At 42.6% G+C, this 18,493-nt stretch overlaps 2 protein-coding genes across 2 annotated transcripts in view; both read left to right on the top strand.

The window, feature by feature from the left end:
• Positions 1-565: 565 nt before the first annotated feature.
• Positions 566-16,031, top strand: NADSYN1 (NAD synthetase 1). Its single transcript, XM_027908325.1, has 21 exons — positions 566-697; positions 861-921; positions 1,383-1,499; positions 1,764-1,817; positions 2,198-2,287; positions 2,726-2,777; positions 3,368-3,456; positions 4,579-4,696; positions 5,563-5,694; positions 6,454-6,528; positions 6,706-6,830; positions 7,055-7,103; positions 7,738-7,840; positions 8,524-8,692; positions 9,039-9,174; positions 10,422-10,528; positions 11,291-11,422; positions 11,693-11,762; positions 12,361-12,489; positions 12,947-13,123; positions 15,895-16,031. The coding sequence occupies exons 1-21, from the start codon at positions 613-615 to the stop codon at positions 15,946-15,948; spliced, it is 2,124 nt and encodes a 707-aa protein (XP_027764126.1). The 5' UTR covers positions 566-612; the 3' UTR covers positions 15,949-16,031.
• Positions 16,032-18,282: 2,251 nt separating this feature from the next.
• The window catches only part of LOC114070760 (two pore calcium channel protein 2-like), a 21,965-nt gene continuing 21,754 nt past the window's right edge, over positions 18,283-18,493 (top strand). Inside the window, exon 1 of the mRNA XM_027908329.1 lies at positions 18,283-18,385. Within this exon, the coding sequence (XP_027764130.1) occupies positions 18,283-18,385 (103 nt within the window). The remainder of the gene's footprint in view (positions 18,386-18,493) is intronic.

The following is an 18,493-nucleotide window of genomic DNA, read 5'->3' on the forward strand; positions in this document are numbered from 1 at the left end:
GGGGTCAGTTTTGGACCCCTCATGACAAGGAAGACATTGAGGGGCTGGAGGGTGTCCAGGGAAGGGAATGGAGCTGGGGAAGGGGCTGGAGCACAAGTGGGATGAGGGGTGGCAGAGGGAGCTGGGGGGGGGTGGGGGGGGAGGCTCATCCTGGAGAAAAGGAGGCTCAGGGGGACCTTCTCACTCTGTACAACTCCCTGACAGGAGGTTGTAGCCAGGTGACAAGCAACAGGATGAGAGGAAATGTCCTCGAGGTGTGCTGGGAGTGGTTTAGCTAGGATGCTAGGAAAAATTTCCCCAGTGGTAAGGGTTGCCAGGCATTGGAGCAGACTGCCCAGGGAAGTGATGGAATCACCATTCCTAGGCGTATTTAAAAACCCGGTTTTAGCGGTGGGTTTGGCCGTGCCGGGGGAACGGCTGGACTTAGTCTTCAGGTCTTAGACTTCAGGTCTTTTCCAGCCTAAAGGATTCTGTGATTCTAGTACAGAACAAAGCCGGGATCCGGTACGTAAGGAGGCTCACGGCAGCCAAATGCAGGGAGAGATGGGGAGGAGGGATGGGGAGCGCCGGCTCCGCCCCGGAAGCGGCCGGGAAGGAGGCGGCGGGGCCGCCATGGGCCGGGCCGTGACTGTGGCCACTTGTGCCCTCAACCAGTGGGCTCTGGACTTTGAGGGCAACCTGGAGAGGATTGTCAGAAGTGAGCGCAGGGGGGTGGTGGTGGCGGCGGCTGCTGAGCTCGCTGCCTGCCTGCAGGAACCCTCCTTCCCCTTCCCTCCCCTTTCCCTCCCCCTTCCCTTCCCCTTCCCATGCCTGTGCTGGAACCGCGGGCAGGTCCGGGCTTTAACCCAGCACTTTTCCAGGTATCGCCGTCGCCAGGAGCAGAGGAGCCCGGTACCGGCTCGGTCCAGAGCTCGAGATCTGGTGAGAGGGCTTTGTTGGCGCTGGGATCGCTGCATTCCCGGCTAATCCTGGAAGAGCAGAGTAGGAAAACCAGTCCCGCAGTGCCCAAAGCTCCGTAAATGCTTCAAGCGGTGCCCAGAAAAGCGCTGTAGTGAGCTGTAGAGAGCACAGGATGGGTTTGGTCTCGGAAACCTGAGCGATACCGGTGATCTCTAAACCCGTTTCAGCGAGTTTTCCTTCAGGGAAAATGTGGCAAATTTGAATTCCGCCCGCTGCCCTTGAAAGGAATGATCACGGGGCGATATAAAAGGCCAGGGAGCTTTAAATGCTGTCAGTAGGGATGGTGTTGACAGCCCTCCTTCCTCATTTTCTGTACAAATTGCCTGTGTGGGTGAAATGTCCACAACCTGAAGTAGCTCTGGTTCTTCATCCCTGGTGCTGATTTGGCTGAATTTTTGATTTCTTAATGTTTTTGTACGCAGTGGTTACGGCTGCTCAGATCACTATTATGAGTCCGACACACTCCTGCACTCCTTTCAAGTTCTGGAAAAGCTTTTGGAGTCTCCAGCTACTCAAGACATTATCTGTGATGTGGGAATGTAAGTTTGTTTGTTTGGGTTTTTTGTGTGTACATGTGATAAAGGGGTTGACATATCTGAGACTGACAGGATAGTCACTAACTTATTATTTTTTTTCAACTACTTGAATTCAAAAATTAGAAGCTAAAACTTAATATATTGTTTTGCTTAATTCTTTTCAATGAGGCCTGAAAAAATAGTTTTTGTGCAGCAAAGTAGAATCTGTAGCTTTTTTAATTTCATTTAATGAGCTTAGTCACTGCTAACTGCTGCTTCTTTTCACAGGCCTGTTCTTCACAGAAATGTTCGCTACAATTGTCGAGTGATCTTTCTAAATAAGTAAGTTCTTTACATGTTTTGTGAAATAACACATTAGTGTGTCCTTTCAGAGAGCTATTTGGCTTTCAAGTGAGATTCTTCAGTGCTATGTAGAGTGATGGAGTGTATCTACTAAATTCTGAGGGACAATTAATGTTTTTCATTCTCTCTTTTTCTTTTCTGGATTTGTAGAAACTAAATTTCCACTGGTTCCTGAAAGACTTAAGAAAACCCCCTTGAGTCTACAAACAAACTTGAAAAGTATTTGCATGTAGTAATTGTCTAATGTGCATCATAATAGGAAATAAAAAGAGTTGATCTCAACCAGTGTTCATGTATAGCCTTGCTTGTCTGTATATCAGGTCTTGACTTGCCCTTCCTGTTTTGTTTTATGATGTAAGGAAAATTCTTCTGATCAGACCAAAAATAGCGTTGGCAAATGAAGGAAACTACAGAGAACTCAGGTGGTTCACCCCGTGGAGCAAAGCAAGGTATGCTGGTGACTGTTGAAATTGTGTTTAAAAGAACAGCTGTTTGAAGCTGCAGCACCAGAATTGAAGTCTCTGCAGCAAATCATGGTGTGTTTCTTATAGGTCTAGTTTCTAGGTAGAAATGGAGCTAGGTGACAATGGAGCATTGTTTACCATGCATTTCTGAAGTAAAGAACTATAAGTTGCCAGCTTATGATCTTAGCATTTCTGATTTATTTAACTGCAATAGGTTTTTTTTATTTTTAAATATTTTTATTTTTAATTTAAAAATATTTTTTATTATTTAAATATGTCTTTTATTTTTAAACACACAGAGCCCTTTACAACTTCAATACACTTTCTTTAATCAGTGTTAGAAAGTGTCAGAATGTGGAGATGAGAATAAGTTCTTATGCTGTGATTTACATCATGTATTCACAATCTATAAACTTCCTTTAGGCATGTGGAGGAATATTTTCTACCCAGGATAATTCAGGAAGTGACTGGACAGGTAAGTTGCTTTTTTTTTAACTTTAGTGTCTTCCACATTCAGCAATTAAAAACTGCAGCACTTCAAATTCTGCTGCCAGTCATGTTGAAAATTCATGGGTTTCAGTGGTAGTTCTCAGTTACATTTAATGAGAGCATAATTTAACCTTTTTTTTATGTTAGGATATGGCAGCAAAGCAGACAAATTTAAAATCTACATCAGTTATTTGTGTATAGAGGACCTTGATGGTCTTATTTTACACAGTTCTGGTACTGCATTTATCTGTGCTTGAGATTGGTATGTGTTTTTAGGTAAAAGAAATAAATCTAAAAAAATCATTGGGCCTCCTTGATTCAGAAGGATCTAAAACTGAAATTTCAACATAAGATTCCAGTCAATCCAGAAATTTGCAATTTAGAGGTTTGGTGTTTTTTTTTTTTTAAACTTGGTACAAAAAGAAAGTGTAATGTGACTAATGTTGTGTCACTCATTTCACATGAGTGAGCATTCAATTTTTATATTTTTTTTAAGATTTGTAGTTAAGTTTTTGAATTGAACAGATTCTTCTACTACCTATGTATAAGGATGTTCTTGGTTTTTTTTTTTCCCAGGAAACTGTTCCTTTTGGGGATGCAGTGCTAGCAACCAAAGATACTTGCCTAGGGGCAGAAATGTGTGAAGAACTCTGGACACCAAATAGGTAAAGGGGGAAAAGAAATGGTTGAAAAGATCTGCTTATTGTTCTTCTGTGTAATTTGTCTTTCAGAAAGTGACAGTAAGCTAAAATATAATTAGGAGCAATAAATACATTGTGGGAAAGACCTCACTAGGCTCGGTGCAGGATGGCCAAGAAACGTGGGTGGCTAAGCTAAATTAATTAGAAACAGAAGGCAAGAGAGAGATACAAAAAGAACCAGAATGAAAGAAGTGACCTGAGGAAACAAATGACAGATAAACTATGGTGCTCACATTCCAGACACTGTTCAGCTTTTAGCTCAGCCTGAAGCTGAAATGTCCTCTGTGGATCCATCTCTGTAACTTGATGGAGGCTCAAAGGTATTCTGTATCAATTTTTAGTATTGATTTTGTCCAGCAATCATAGTTTTGTATTATTCCCACTCAACTGTACCTAGTCTCAAAATTTTGAGATTATTATTAGGTCTTTTAATTAACTTTCTTCCTGTTATCTTTGTTTTTGACCAAATTCTCCAAGCCACTCCTTTTGACAGACAAATTGAGCTCTCTTCTATCTGACAAGGCAGAGCACTGGCTTCTAGGCAACATCACTTGGAGATGTCTCACTTTTCTTGAGTGAGACATCAAATTCAGCTGTTAACTTAGTCCTGGCTGCTTTCCTTTTTAACCAGCATCACACAATGCATAAAGAAGAAAAAAAAAAAAGTCGCTAAGGAAAAGCAAAGCCTATTAACATAAGTAATATTTCCTGTTATTATTTAAGTTCCTGCTACAATTTAAAGTTCTTCCTAATGACAAAGAAGATCCCTTTCACAAAGGGGTGGAGTGGAGGTGTGGCAGCATGAAAGCTGTTTACAAAATAAAGTAAATGTTCCTGATGTATTTCCAAATCTCACAGTTACAGACATTAATTTCCTTGTAATTGCAGAAGGTTACAAATCACATTTGCCAAAAATGTGATTGTTTGTTTTTTAGTATTGATTTCTTGGGACATTGTCAAAAGGGAAAAAAAAAAGGCAGCAAAAAAAAAATCTCCTTTTTGTGGTTCTGTTTTTGGATTTACTAAGAGACAAGGAAAATGGTCCCACAACTGACCTTGCACTGTATATCCACGTTGCTCTGACAGCCCTCATATTGACATGGGACTTGATGGTGTGGAAATCTTCACCAACTCTTCTGGGAGTCACCACGTGCTGCGAAAGGCTCACACAAGAGTGGATTTGGTGAATTCTGCCACGGCAAAGGTATAAATTTTAATATATAAAAAAAGTTATGCACTTCTTTTTTTTTTTTTTTTCCTCAGAACAGTCTTCTCTCCTGTGGCAGGGCATAGAAAGATTTTGGGGGCCCTGACAGTCCTTGTTGTTGTTACCTGTCAACATACAAAAATCATCCAAAAGTCTCTTTCATTTCCTAAAAATGATTGTTTCTTTCCCAATTTTCATTCGCATAGCAACGTTGTGTTGGGGAAATATCAGTAACTATATCAGGAAGGGGAAATAGAAATCAGTGTCTAAACTTAGTTTTTCCTCTGTTATTTTCTTACTTAAAAAAATATTTTACCATTTTGAAAGTTCTGTTTGTTTTTTAAAAAAGAAGATATTAATCCTATCTTATAGTGATGGGGACAAAAATAAAGCAATGAGGGTACCTTCCTTACACTGTGAAAAATGTGCAGCTGCTTTGTCATTGTAATTTAACAGACTTTGGTTATATTGAACAGTATCTGCTCTGTCCTCAGATATCCAAATCTCAATTTGAACTTAGAATTCAAGTTAGAACTTAGAATTCAAGTGCCGCCCTCTCTACTTGGGCTGCCCTTGCTATTAATAGAGGACTTCCAGCACTGTGAAAGGGACAGATCTCACTTACTGCATTTACTCCACCTCATTGCTTGTTTCTGTCGTGCATGTCACATGCCAAGTACCCTTGCAAATGACAGGGGAGAGCCCCAGCCATAAATCATTTACAAGGTAAAAAGGGAAGAAGATTGTAAGAAGGGCAGGAACAGAGATAAGATTTTGTCCTTTAACAAACATCCTGTCAGGTGCTATGTTCTGAGCAGCATTTTTCCTTCTCTCCTGCCTGTTTTTTTTTTTTCCCTTCCCAGAATGGTGGGATATATATTTTCGCGAACCAGAAGGGCTGTGATGGTGATCGCCTGTATTACGATGGCTGTGCCATGATTTCCATGAATGGAGAAACAGTTGCACAAGGATCCCAGTTCTCACTGGATGATGTGGTAATATACTCACCCAGAGCTGCTAGTTACAGGTGAAATTTGTAAGGCTGCATTGGTTCTCATCACATGTTGAACGCTCAGTGTTCCAGACATTCCAGACACTGGGTCCAGGTCTCTAGGCTGAAAAAAGATGTATTTTAACTATGCTATTCAACTAGAGCCGAGCTTTTTTCTTAGTCAGATTGCCCAGATCTGATCTGCAGTAGCTCTCTTGCTTTTGTGAGGGGGGAAGAGCTCTCACAGTGGAAGAACTTCATGAGAACATTTTTGTGTGCAATCACCAGGAGGGGGAGAGACCCTGCGAACTTATCTAAAGAAAAAAAGGGCAATGGTTGCAGTGTTATAATTGTAACCCAGTTTTGAGACAAAAGGTTTCATAGGTTGAGCTTTACTTCAAAAAGCACCCTCTCAGTAGATTTGTCACCAAAATTGCAGGTTTCCTCACATTATGTGCCAAATCCATCTCTTTCCCCAGTGTGCTTCTTGCCTTTTCCTTTGCCACAGCTTGTGGTGAACCTTTTGTTCATCCATCTGACAGGGGCCATAAATTTGCTGTGGTATGTGGGTGTCCCAGTGTACTCAGTGAGGCAGGTTGGTCCTTTTTAATCTAAGGAATTCTGCCGAGCCAGAGATGATTTGTGGAGTGAGCGTAAAAAATCTATATGGAAAACTTCCCCAACGTTTTCTTATAGTCCTGGCCTGCCAAGCACTGTTTATCTGTTTGCGTGGAATGATGTCACATTGAAAGCCTTTCCACAGGAGGTGCTGGTGGCCACTCTGGACTTGGAGGATGTCCGAAGTTACAGAGCAGAGATTTCATCCCGTAGCTTGGCGGTAAGAACCCTTTTAGGGAGGTTGTGTTTGTAAACTCTGCCAAGTTTGAGTAGTTATTGAACTTAAAAAGTATCTGCATGTCTTGATTTTTCACGGTGTTCTGTGGATCTGATGTTTTATAGGTGACATGCTGCTTTAAAGTTGATGTCTTACGAATTCTTCTGTACTGTTGCTTAGGCAAGTAAAGTGAATCCTTATCCCAGGGTAAAAGTGAATTTTGCTCTGTCATGTCCTGATGATGTAGCTGTACCCACCTGTATGCCAATCCAGTGGAGATATCATAGTCCTGAGGAGGAGATCAGGTAAACATACACTGAATCTGTTGCTTGAAAATTATTTTGATTAAATAAAAAAACCAAACAAACCAACAACCAAAACTCAAACAAACCAAAGAAAGAAATAATCACAAGATGTTACTTAGATTTAAGTAAAGAAAGTGTCTCATTGGAAGAGCACAGGAAATTTGTTGACTTGCTCAGGTGTTATTGCACAACCCCCTTAGAATGATCATATTCTCTAATTTCAGCCTTGGACCTGCATGTTGGCTTTGGGACTATTTAAGGCGCAGCAAACAGGTAAGAACGAGTGGGTTTGTTCTTTGCCTTGGTTACACATCATTTCCTGTGCCACAGGGATGGGACACATTGCAATCCTGTGCAGCTGGGAATGCAAAGGGATGTTAGTCCCAAGGTTCAAGGTTACAGTTTTTCACTGGTAGCTCGTTCAGACTTAAAAATTCTATTCCAAGTGTGACTTCAGTGTGCTCTTTGCACCTTTCCCTTAGGAATCATGCTTTTCTTTGGAAGTCAAGCTTACCTAACAAAGGGAATTTCTTCTTGCTGTTTTTCAGTAAGGAAAATATTTGAGGGGTTTAAAGGAGATGTGTAAAATAAGCAGAGTGACGTGAACTCGTAATTCAGTTTAATAGTGAAGTATATATGAAAAAGTAATCAATTTTTTAGCTCTTCTCTGTTACTAGAGGGTAAGGACATACTGGAAGTTTTTCTAGCCAAAGAATTTACACTGACTACTTCTTTGATTATCCACTTGAGGAGAGTTTATTTTGCTTTTCCCCAGTAGAACATAAACAACTTGAACAATGCACCTGTCATTCTTTTACTACAAGATGTGTTTCTGAATAGTATCATTTTTTTTTTCTTTCTGATTTTTGCTACATGGAACATCTTTTTCCTTGCTCTTATTTTCAAGGCAGGATTTCTCCTACCTCTTAGTGGTGGAATTGACAGCTCTGCTACAGCCTGCATAGTGTATTCCATGTGTCGCCAGGTTTGCCTGGCAGTCAAGAATGGAAGTAAGTAGGTCTGGGTGTCTGGCCAGCCATGCTTGCTAATGGTTACAGACAGGTTAATATTATCTGGATGTAGTAGATGCAAGAGGTCATCACTGGCAGACTCCTTCCCAGTTGTTCCAACGGAGTCCTTTGTACCTCCTCTGAAATTCCAAGCAAAAAAATGCACGTGCAGGTTGAGGTTTTTTTTTAAATTTGCATAGTGGTTTTCATTTTGGGTTTAAGAGTTGGATGTGGAACTCAGGCTGGTTTCTGTCTAGAGTATTGCTCACTGCTGATATAGTTTTGGGATTTCAGATTATCCTGAAAGTTTTGTCCTATTAAAATCAGCACTACAAAACATGGTTAGGCACTTTTAGGTTCAAGCTCTAATTAGGCAGTTTTAGGTTCAAGTCTAAAGCTGGCTTTAAATAGACTTTATGCATTTCACTAAGCCTTTGTACATATTGGATTGTGTTTTCTATGAAGACTCTTTAATAGATCAAAAGGTTTTAAAAATCAGAAGCAAACCCAGTAGTTCTTTTATTTGATACCTGAAATCGTGTTTGGGGAGTGAGATGGTGGAATCATCTTATTTGGGAGGGGCTTAACTGGAACACCAGGAATGTACAAGGTGTTTGCATATCCTGGGTAGCAGGAGGGCAACAATTTCCCCTCTTGTTGAGTTTGTTTGCCCTGCCCTTCAGATGCAGATGTGCTGGCTGATGCACGAAGGATTGTCCACGATGACACCTACACCCCCGAGGATCCCCGGGAATTCTGCAAGCGTGTCTTCACCACCTGCTACATGGCCAGTGAGAATTCCTCCCAGGACACCTGCAACAGGGCTAAACTTCTGGCTGAGCAAATAGGCAGGTACAAGCTGGGGAAAACAAAAACAAAAACCAAGTATTCTGATGAAGATTTTCATCGAAAACTTTCAAATTCTAAAATGGGGAAAAAATAAGAGGGCTAGGAGGTGTGTTAAGTAGCATTATTAGAGATATTATTTAAGTGTTAATGTGAAGCAAACTTGGAAGTGTTTGGTGAAGGACAGTCTCTGGAAAGTGTTCTTCTTTCCTAAATTTCTCCATACCAGATCCAGGAAGTTAGCAGCCTTTAAAACATCACATGATGGGTGGGTTTTTTTTTTTGCTTTTTAATGCTGTTTTACCTAGTCAGATTGTGCTGGTTGAGTCACTTCTGCTTGAATTCTTCTCAGCTATCACATCAACCTGAACATAGATGTGGCTGTGAAAGCTGTTGTGGGAATTTTCAGCACGGTGACAGGTCGAACTCCCCGATTTTCTGTCTACGGAGGGAGCAGCAGAGAAAGCTTAGCACTGCAGAATGTGCAGGTGTGTGGAGGCTGAATCAGGTCAGACCCTCTTGGTTGTGGTGGTTTGTGGATTTTTTAGAGTACAAAATGGTAAAATACCAACCTTGTGGTATGTCCCTTGAAGATTCGTGGGCTTCCCAGTAAATAAACGCTTCTCTGCAGCAGAAATTTACAGTCCCACATAATTCAGGAGGAGACCAATTGTTGATGACTTCTGTAGGAGGGTCAGGAAGGAAGAGGACCTGCCTCTATCCCATCAACAGCACTGGTCTAGGTGCTTTTTAGGAAAGCATCCCCAAGAGAAAGTTGCCAGGTCAGGAAAATGAGCAGCAAAATGGGTAGGTCTGAGTCCAGCAGGATTGTGGCAGGTCAAAACCCAAAAATACTGCTGCTGTACACTTTTCCCTGACAAATGTTAGCAGCCTCTAAAAGGCTGTGAGGGAGATATCAAGCTTACCCATTTCAGTTCCTAGATGCCCTCGGTTTTAAAAGGTAGAAGAGAATATTTTAATTTTTTATTTTTTTTAACATCAGGAGGTACTTAATCTTCATTAGGCTTATTTTGGCCTGTTCTTAAAAGCTTCCAATCCAACCAGCAGCTCTGCTTTAATTCTGGCTCGGTATTGGTCGTTTTGTTTGGTAGTTTTCTGTTAGTCTGAGGACTTGATCTTTCTCCCCCCTTATTACTGGAGAAATCCAGCTGTCTCCTCTGGAAACAAACATTAGATCCTTTATCAGCTTTTTGGATAGGCTTTAGTCATGGAGGAGTGTGGTGATTTGCTTAACACCCCAGTTGTGGCTGGAGCTGGAGGCTGAATCCCAGCTTGGTTTTACCATCCTTGGAAAAAGCCGAGTTTCAGAACGGGGACCAAAAGCAAAGTGAAGTTGTTGCAAATGTCATGGGTTTGAAGAAAGGGATTTATTTACTCCATAAAAGGGGGTGGTAGACAGATGGTTCATCTGCACACTTTGTCCCTTGTGGATCCTTGTAGGAGGTAGAAAATGGCAACTACTCCCCATTCTGCAGTTCAGAGCAGAACAAACTTGCTCAGTCATGTAGATCTGTGGCAGTGGCAGATACTGAGCCTGGCTTTACTTAAATGTGTTCAGCATCTTCTCCACTAGACCACTGTTCTTGCAGTAACACCCCCTCACATTTTGTTCTTTATGTTTGGTGGGGTTTTTTTAGGAAATTGATTAATAAAAGTGACTGGGAGAAATTACCCTGCTTTTTAAACTTGATTTCTCTTGCATTTTGCTTTGCAGGCGAGAATAAGAATGGTCCTCGCCTACCTGTTCGCTCAGCTGACACTGTGGGCTCGTGGGATGCCAGGGGGACTGCTGGTGCTGGGATCTGCCAATGTGGATGAAAGGTTGGTGAAAATTAGAAATCTAAACCCAGGTGGAACAGGGCACTGCATTTCCTGGCAGCTCTGCTAAGTCTCATGTAGATCATTACTCAGAAGAGATTAAAAAATCTAAGGATATACTTACAACAGTGAAATTAATTAAAATAGTAGAATCAGCCTGAACGGAAAATTGTGTGTTTTTTCAGAAGTTTAGCCAAAGTATTGCTATAGCTTTCCAATAAAATGCTGTTTCCAGTGCAGCTTGCCCTGTGCATTCACTAGGTTAACTTTCCAATTTGTGGCATTTTCAATTACTGAATTAGGAATTTAGATGTGAACTTTGAGTTGAAAAAAAGATTTTAAAATCTGGAGTTACTAGAGCTGAGTATTTCAAGAGTAAAGCAATCCCTGTAGGACTGTGGGATTGTTAACCTCTAAAGCTGTGAGAGTAGTGTGCTGGTTCTGTGGGTGTTTTGGGATCTATTTTGTTAATTGGTCAGCGTGGTATTTCAATTGTTTTGCATCAGAGTTATTGCCTTAGCATGGGCAGTTTGGCAGTGCTTCATCATTGTTTAAAATACCATCTTCTGCTGGCAGTTCCACGGCTTTAGGGTAGCCCTGTTGCAGCTGGACATGTTTGCCCTTTAGGTATAAATATCTTAACAATGTGCAGTCTGGTCCTCCCTTTCTTTCTTCCACATAGAAATTACTATTTATATGGTATAAATGATTAGATAGTTACATTATTATCTTCAGTGACAATATAAAATTCCCTCTCTGGCTCAGTCTCCGAGGCTACTTGACGAAGTACGATTGCTCCAGTGCTGACATCAATCCTATTGGTGGGATCAGCAAGACTGATTTGAAGAACTTCATCCAGTACTGCATTGAAAACTTCCAGCTCACAGCCCTCAGGAGGTGAGCAGTGAGTGATTCGGTGGCTGGGTTTGTCTCCAGCATATTTTGGGCTTTACACCTTGTGGTGTTAATGCCACTGAAGGAACCTGTTTGAACCAGATGCTTTTGTTTTTTTAAACCTGGAATAGCTTGCAGGTACCACTTCTTTAAGTTATCTAGTCCTTCAGCAGCTTATGCCCTGAAAAAGTTCTGAATAAAGCATTTGATTTTTTTTAACAAACCGGACTGTTTTAACTAACACTCATTTTCCTTTTACCTTTTTCCTGTCAGCATCATGTCAGCTCCACCCACTGCAGAGTTAGAGCCCCTAGTGGATGGACAAGTAGCTCAAACTGATGAGGTAATGGGCAATGCCTTTAAAATGCTCTGGTAAGCCTTATCCCCAAATTTTTGTCCAGTAACTATTGTTTTTTACTCTTATGCTTCTTGACAAGCATGTTGTGAACGGTGTTAAGGCTGCCAACAAGGCACTGGTATCCACTCTAGCCCTGCCCATGCTGGCAGTAGTTTCCAAACCAGCAAAATAACTTCTTTTGAATGATTTTAGATTTTGGGCACTTGGGAGGATGGGTGTTCTGAAATTCAGCTTGTTTTAAGGTTTTTTTAATATCAAAAGAGAGTCAGTCAGCGCCTTACTACTGTCAAAATGACTGGTGGCAAAGCCCTTTCTCTTCTCCTCAAAAGTCTCCTTGCTATCCACTTGGAAAAGAGAGGACTGGTGAGCCCAACAGCTACCTCTGAGGGGCTCAAATCTCCCAGTTCAGAGAGATTCCGGTTATTTCTTTCTTCTTCACATAGTATTATTATTTCTTTTTGACACTGACAGTTTCATTTGGGTGTTTCTTTGATTAAACCGGGTTCTCGTAATTGCTCCATAAAACCATTAATTACAGTTTGCACAGTTAAGATTCTCAGTGACTTTCTGCGTGTGTTTCCAGGCAGATATGGGGATGACATATGCAGAGCTCTCGATCTATGGCAAGTTAAGAAAGATTGCAAAGGCTGGACCATACAGTATGTTCTGTAAGCTGATTAATATGTGGAAGGAAATTTGTACTCCAAGAGAGGTAATATACCAAAAAGTAAAAAAAAAAAAAAAAAAAAGTTTAATGTTTTTGTTGAAATAGTGTATGTTTGGAGAAAGGTCAAGTTTCCTTTTAACTGAAAGGGATATTTTCATTATTTTGTGTGTAGTAGAATATGCTGGAAGAGCTGGTCTGCATCTCTTAAATGGGGCTTGTTGTCTGTGTTGCAAATTGTTTCAAACAGTAATTGGGTAATCTGAAAATAATTACTTCAGAATTACTACACCTTCAAGGGAAAACTGTTCTCTGAAATATAGCTGGCCAACTAGTCTTGAAGCCTTTGGTTATGTGTTCTGAGACCAAAAAAATGGCTCCTGCTCTGGAAGAATATCCACACTGTGTAATGGTAGAACACACTCTCCAAAATACCATTCTCCCCTAAACCTTTTCAGTACTAAAGAACTTCATCTGATTAAGAGCTATATTCTTTGTACACCAGGTGGCATCCAAGGTCAAGCATTTCTTCAGGATGTATTCAGTTAATAGGCATAAAATGACCACCCTCACTCCTTCCTACCACGCCGAAAACTACAGCCCTGACGACAACAGATTTGACCTGAGGCCTTTCCTTTACAACACCACATGGTCCTGGCAGTTCAGGTGCATAGACAAACAGGTAAATGCCCTCTTATTCTTGCTTAGTTTCGCATCAGAATTCCTCACAGTGGGCTGAGCCTGGTTCCAGTGAATCTCCAGCACAAGACAACTAGCATTTAGGGCAATAGTTATCACAGAAATAACTGTGATTGTTGTTTTCACGTAACTGTGAGGCCAAAAATCCTCTGGTTTCAGTGTAGGCTGCTTGGTTTGTTTTGGTTTTTTGTTTTTTTTTTTTTAATTGTCATAATGCCATGAAACAAAACAAAAAGAATATATGTACTGAGGCCAGGAACTAACAAGTGTACCCAAACTCATGGAGTCTTGTGCTAATCAGGGCAACGAGCTTATGTGTTTCAGTTTCAGCTCAGGACCTGTCTGAAGGGATCTGTCTAATTGTAGAGTTAAGACTTCACCTACATCTGCGTGGGGAAAGCCAGTAAGAGGCAGCAATTCACTGGGAATGCTTTTCCCACCTGCTTCTGCAACAGTTCCTCTTTTAAACCTCACTTCAGTTGACTCACAAATACCTATTTGCTCAAACACAGCAACAGTAATGGTACTATTCTTAGGTTGAGCACTGTGAGGTGTGGAAAGGCTCCAAGCAGTTACAAGAGCCACGTTTAACTTTTTGTAGTTTTTAGCCACCCCTTCAAACTTTTTTTTTTAATGCCTCTTTTATGGCAAAAGTGCTGGGGTGAAGGATTTTACCACCTTGAAGGTTTTTCTGCCAGAGATTTTACACCCCAGTTGCTTTTAAGAATATGTTTATGTATGCAATAAAATATTAATTCCTTCATCTGTGAAATTCCAGACATGTTGTAATAGTGTTTTATTACCTTGAAACTTGGGATAAAAGCTACCATGTGCAGTACTTTATTGTAGGTCTGTATTGTGGTTGGGGTTTTTTTTTCCATTATTTTGGACTTTTTCCCACTGAAGTCCAGGACAAAAGTTCTTTTGGCCTCAGGGGGAGTCGGGTAAAATATTTTTGTAGGGTCTGGACCAAAACGTAATTATTTTATGCTTACAGTAAATGTGATTAAGATCTTTTAATGATGCAGGATCTTGTTACACTCTTTAACCAGATTTGTATGGAATAGCAGTTGTGCTGTGCAAGGGTACTGGCCATTGCAACTTATTCCTGAAAACTGAGAGTCAAGCTTGGGGAAGATTTTATTATGTAGGCAACAGTAACCTGGACTGGTAAGAGTTCAGCAGTAACCTGGACTGGTAACTCATGTAGCTTTTTGCAAGACTGGAAAATAATATTCAAGAAAGGGAATGTGGTTTCCTCTTATTGTGTGTGTTCAGCACAACTGTACTTCTGAAGACAGTCACTCTCTAGGACAATGTCTCACTGGGAATTCTGCTCCTGGGACTTAACCTGCAATCAAGGTTTTTCTGGTGTAGTAGCAGGCCTGTGGAAATTAGATATAAACTCGACATAAACCCCACCTTTAGGTAATGCCAGGTTTTCCTGTAGAAGAGTCATGTTACAGCTTGAGCTCATTTGTGAATGGAAACAGCTTGGAGTGCTAATGATGGAGAAATCCTTCGGATTCGTGGAAAGAGTTTTTTTGCTGTGGATTGTTTGTAGTGTAGTCAAGCCACTTTAGTTGTCCACTCTTTTTAAGTGCAAAATTCCCTTTCTATTTGCTGCAGAAGGAACAGGGGTAAAAGGAAGTTTTAAATAAGAGTGTTTGCTGGGAATTGCCAGGTATGCCCTTGGAGTTTTAATGTCGTTCAGCTTTACCTAACTGAGGGTTCCACCCAGGGGGTGAACCTTCTAGTGGTTTAGAGCACTAGTAGCACTCCTGCCTTGGAGCTGTGTCTGAAATAAAGGATTTGTGATTAGAGCACGCACTTCTAACAACTTCCAGGTGCCAAAATGTTCATTGGGATTTCAATAGGTGGCATAATTTGAAGGAACAGAAGATAGATTGCACATCTGCCCCCAGTGATCAGGTATCTGCAGGCTGCCCACTGCTTTTTCCAGTGTTTACTGGTCGTTCCACAATGACCAAAAGTTTTGTCAACCTTATAAAAACCTGATATTTGTGTGTCTTTCACAACCAGCAGCAGATACTGATGGAAGAACATGAGAACAGGGAATTTATAATATGACTCTCCCTCTATATCCCCACAGATTGGGGGAACATGGAATAGAATTTTCCAGAGTTAGAGGTAGCATGCAGAACACTGTTTAGTTTGTGCTCTTGGTCTGTTCTCCCTAAGTTTGTAGAAACTATTTATATTCTTAACCTTAACAACAGCTTATACCTAACAATAAAGGTAATTCCTTAAGTAAAGTAAGAACAATGAAGGTCAGTTTTATAGAACTGTGTATGTGAGCATGAAAAGTGTTTCCTGTGGTCACGTTAATTATTCTGGGCTCTCTGTTAGGGGCAGGTTCCAGGTTTATAACCTGATCTGATCTGACAGGTGATCACTGAAAGGGGCAGTCTTGCCTGCCTCTCTGTTTTCTCCCAGCTTCTGAGGTGGCTTTGGTGCTTGTCCCACTCCTTGGTCAGCCAAATGGAGGCACCAAACTGACAAAAAAACTAGGAAGTGACAGGAGCAGGCGGCCAAAGGGAGGTTGAGAGGGGTGGAGGGGAAGAAAGTTTGACCTTTTAACTGCAACTAACACCCTGTTCAGCTCAGCTGTGCTCTAGAGTGCATCCCACTGTTGGTTCCTCTACCCTGTTTTGTGATGGAAGTCTGAAAAGACAGGAGACATTAAATGCAAGCACACTTTTACTATTGAATTGGTTTCGTTTTTACCTGCAGGTATCCAAGCTAGAAAAAAAGGAAGGAATTTCTCCAGTTGAAGACGTGGACTGATTTCATGTCTTGCTTAATTTGCCAAGCAGAATGTTCCAAACTGGATTATACTGTGATGATGAGCAACGATGACCCAAGCAATTGTTGAGCTGACAGTTGTAACCAAGTCTTCTTTTTTTGTTGTTGGTTTAGGGTTTTTTATTGACTCCCTGGTTTATTCCCAATATACTTAAACTGTAGATGGGCTAAGGAATCATTTATTAAGGATTTCCTTCAACTACTTAATTTAAAATATTTGGTTAAGCCCATCATAAATAAACAAATAAATGCAGGGTAGTCGTTTGTGAAAGGAAATACACATACAAACATGAAGTTTGGTTCTCATACATTGGATGTGATTTTTGCTGAAAGTAAAATTTTAACTGTTCTGGCATGTGCTGTTGAGGGTAAAAACTCATCTTACTTTGCAATAAACTTGTAATTTTGTCATGCTAATTGTCTCAGTTCTTATTTTACATGTTTTTTTATTTATCTAACATTGGCTTTGTAGACTGTCATGTCTACCTTTTAGCAGATGACTAATCTCCTTGTTAGTGGAATCAAAATTAGAGTTCAGCTTCTTGTTTTGTTTTGTTTGAATATTGCAGAATGAAATATAAAACCAGCTTCCTTTGAGCTCAATTAGCGTGTTTCCCACTTTCCACCTCCTGTTTGCAAAAGCTTAAATTTTAACTTCCCTGGTCTTTTAAGTGTGTCCAGTGCCTGAGTCCCTTTTCTGCCTTTTCATTTGATGTTTAGCTGTTTCTGTTTCTTTTTTAAAACTTGTTTTGAAAGGTGCACTTTTAATAGGGGAAACTAGAAACGCGTTTCTGGAGTTCAGGGCGATCAACACTCAAACAGCAGAAGAGCTTAGACCTAGTGAGACTTCAGTTAAAATGGTCCTGCATTGTGCCACTGAGAAATGTCTGCTAAAGAGCACGTTCTCCGCATTTGTTTCTCGTGACCCAGAGAGAGTTGATTCACTTGGATTTAAAGATGCTGCGTTGTTTGTTGTGGGTTTATTATATTTATTTAAATACATAACTAGCTTAGCTTACTGGATGCTGCTGGTGTGAAGAATGTTTGTTTGTCTGATGGAAAACTCCAGGTGTATTTGCCTTCTTGCACAGTTAGTTGGGCACTTCTACTTCCCGTTGCAGACAGAGGGAGTGGATGAATTTTGAACAGAAGCTCAAGAATTCATCGTATACTGGAAGGCTTCTTATTTCTTTTTTTCCTCCTGAAGCTGCTAGTTTTGTCTTTCCTGGCAATCACTGAAGAGGAAAGGAGGAAACACTTGGTTTCATTCAAATAAAAAATAATAGCAAGAATAATACAATGTTAACGTGCTTCTTTGAGAAGCTGCCAGAAGCTTCCACTGCGTCCAATTGAGTCAATGCCAGGCAGCTCCAGGATGGACCTGCTGCTGGCCAAGGCAGGCAATGGTGGCAATGCCTCTGATAACGTATTTAAGAAGGGAAAAAAAGATTACTGCACAGATGTAAATGGGGACTGGGACGAGAGGAGTGGGAATATGTGCTAGGAACAGCTCTGGCACCACGGTCAGTGGGGAAGGAGGGGCCAGAGGTGTTCCAGACAACAGAGCTGAGATTCCCCTGCAGCCCGTGGTGTGGTCCATGGGGGAGCAGAGGTCCTCCTGCAGGCCCTGGAGGAGCCCCACGCCGGAGCAGGTGGATGCCCGGCGGAGGCTGTGACCTTGTGGGTCACAGCTGGAGCAGGATCCTGGCAGGACCTACGGCCCACGGAGCGAGGAGCCCACCCTAGAGCAAGTTTCCTGGTAACACTCGTGCCCCTGCGGGGGACCCACACTGGGGCAGCCAGTTCCCTGCACCCTGCAGAAGGGACCTGTACTGGAGCAGTTCCTGAAGAACGGCAGCCCGTGGGAAGGATTCGCGCTGAAGAAGCTCGGGGAGGACTGATTCCCGTGGGAGGAACCCCACGCTGGAGCAAGGGAAGGACTCCCCTCTCCCTGCGCAGCGGCACAGCCGCCCTGTGCCGCACCGAGAGTAACCCCCATCCCCACCTCCCCGCGCCGCTGGCGGGCAGGAGGTAGAGAGAACCGGGCGCGAAGTTACGCCTAGGGAAGAAGGGAGCGGCGGGGTGGGAGACAGCACCCCTGGGTACCGATGGTCGGGTGGGGGCAGCGCTGGCTGCCGGCGGCGGGCGGAGCCGGGAAGATGCCGTGCCCGCCCTGCCCCTCAGCCGGTCACATGCGGCGGGCGGAGCCGCCCCGGGGGCGGGCTCGGTCCCGCTCCATCCCGCCCCCTCCTCCCTGCTCTCTCGTCCCGTCCTGTCCCGTCCCGACCCGCGTTGGGAGCGCGGCCGGCGGTGCCGATGGAGGCCGGCGCTGAGGCGGAGCCGCTGCTGCCCCCGCGGCGCTGGCGGGCGGCCCGCGGGCTGTGGGGGGCGGGCGGCGCTGCCCGCCCGGCCGAGCACGGTGAGTGCCCCGGGGGCGCTGGGGACGGGCGAGCGGCGCTTCCCCGCGGGGCTGGAGCGCTCCCGGCAGCGGGTTAGGGCTGGGAGGGAGTCTCCCCCCTTCCCCGGG

Source organism: Empidonax traillii, unplaced genomic scaffold (assembly GCF_003031625.1).
Source record: "Empidonax traillii isolate 1590-97213 ecotype Southwest subspecies unplaced genomic scaffold, ASM303162v1 scaffold1680:size74697, whole genome shotgun sequence".
Classification (NCBI taxonomy): Eukaryota; Metazoa; Chordata; class Aves; order Passeriformes; family Tyrannidae; genus Empidonax; species Empidonax traillii.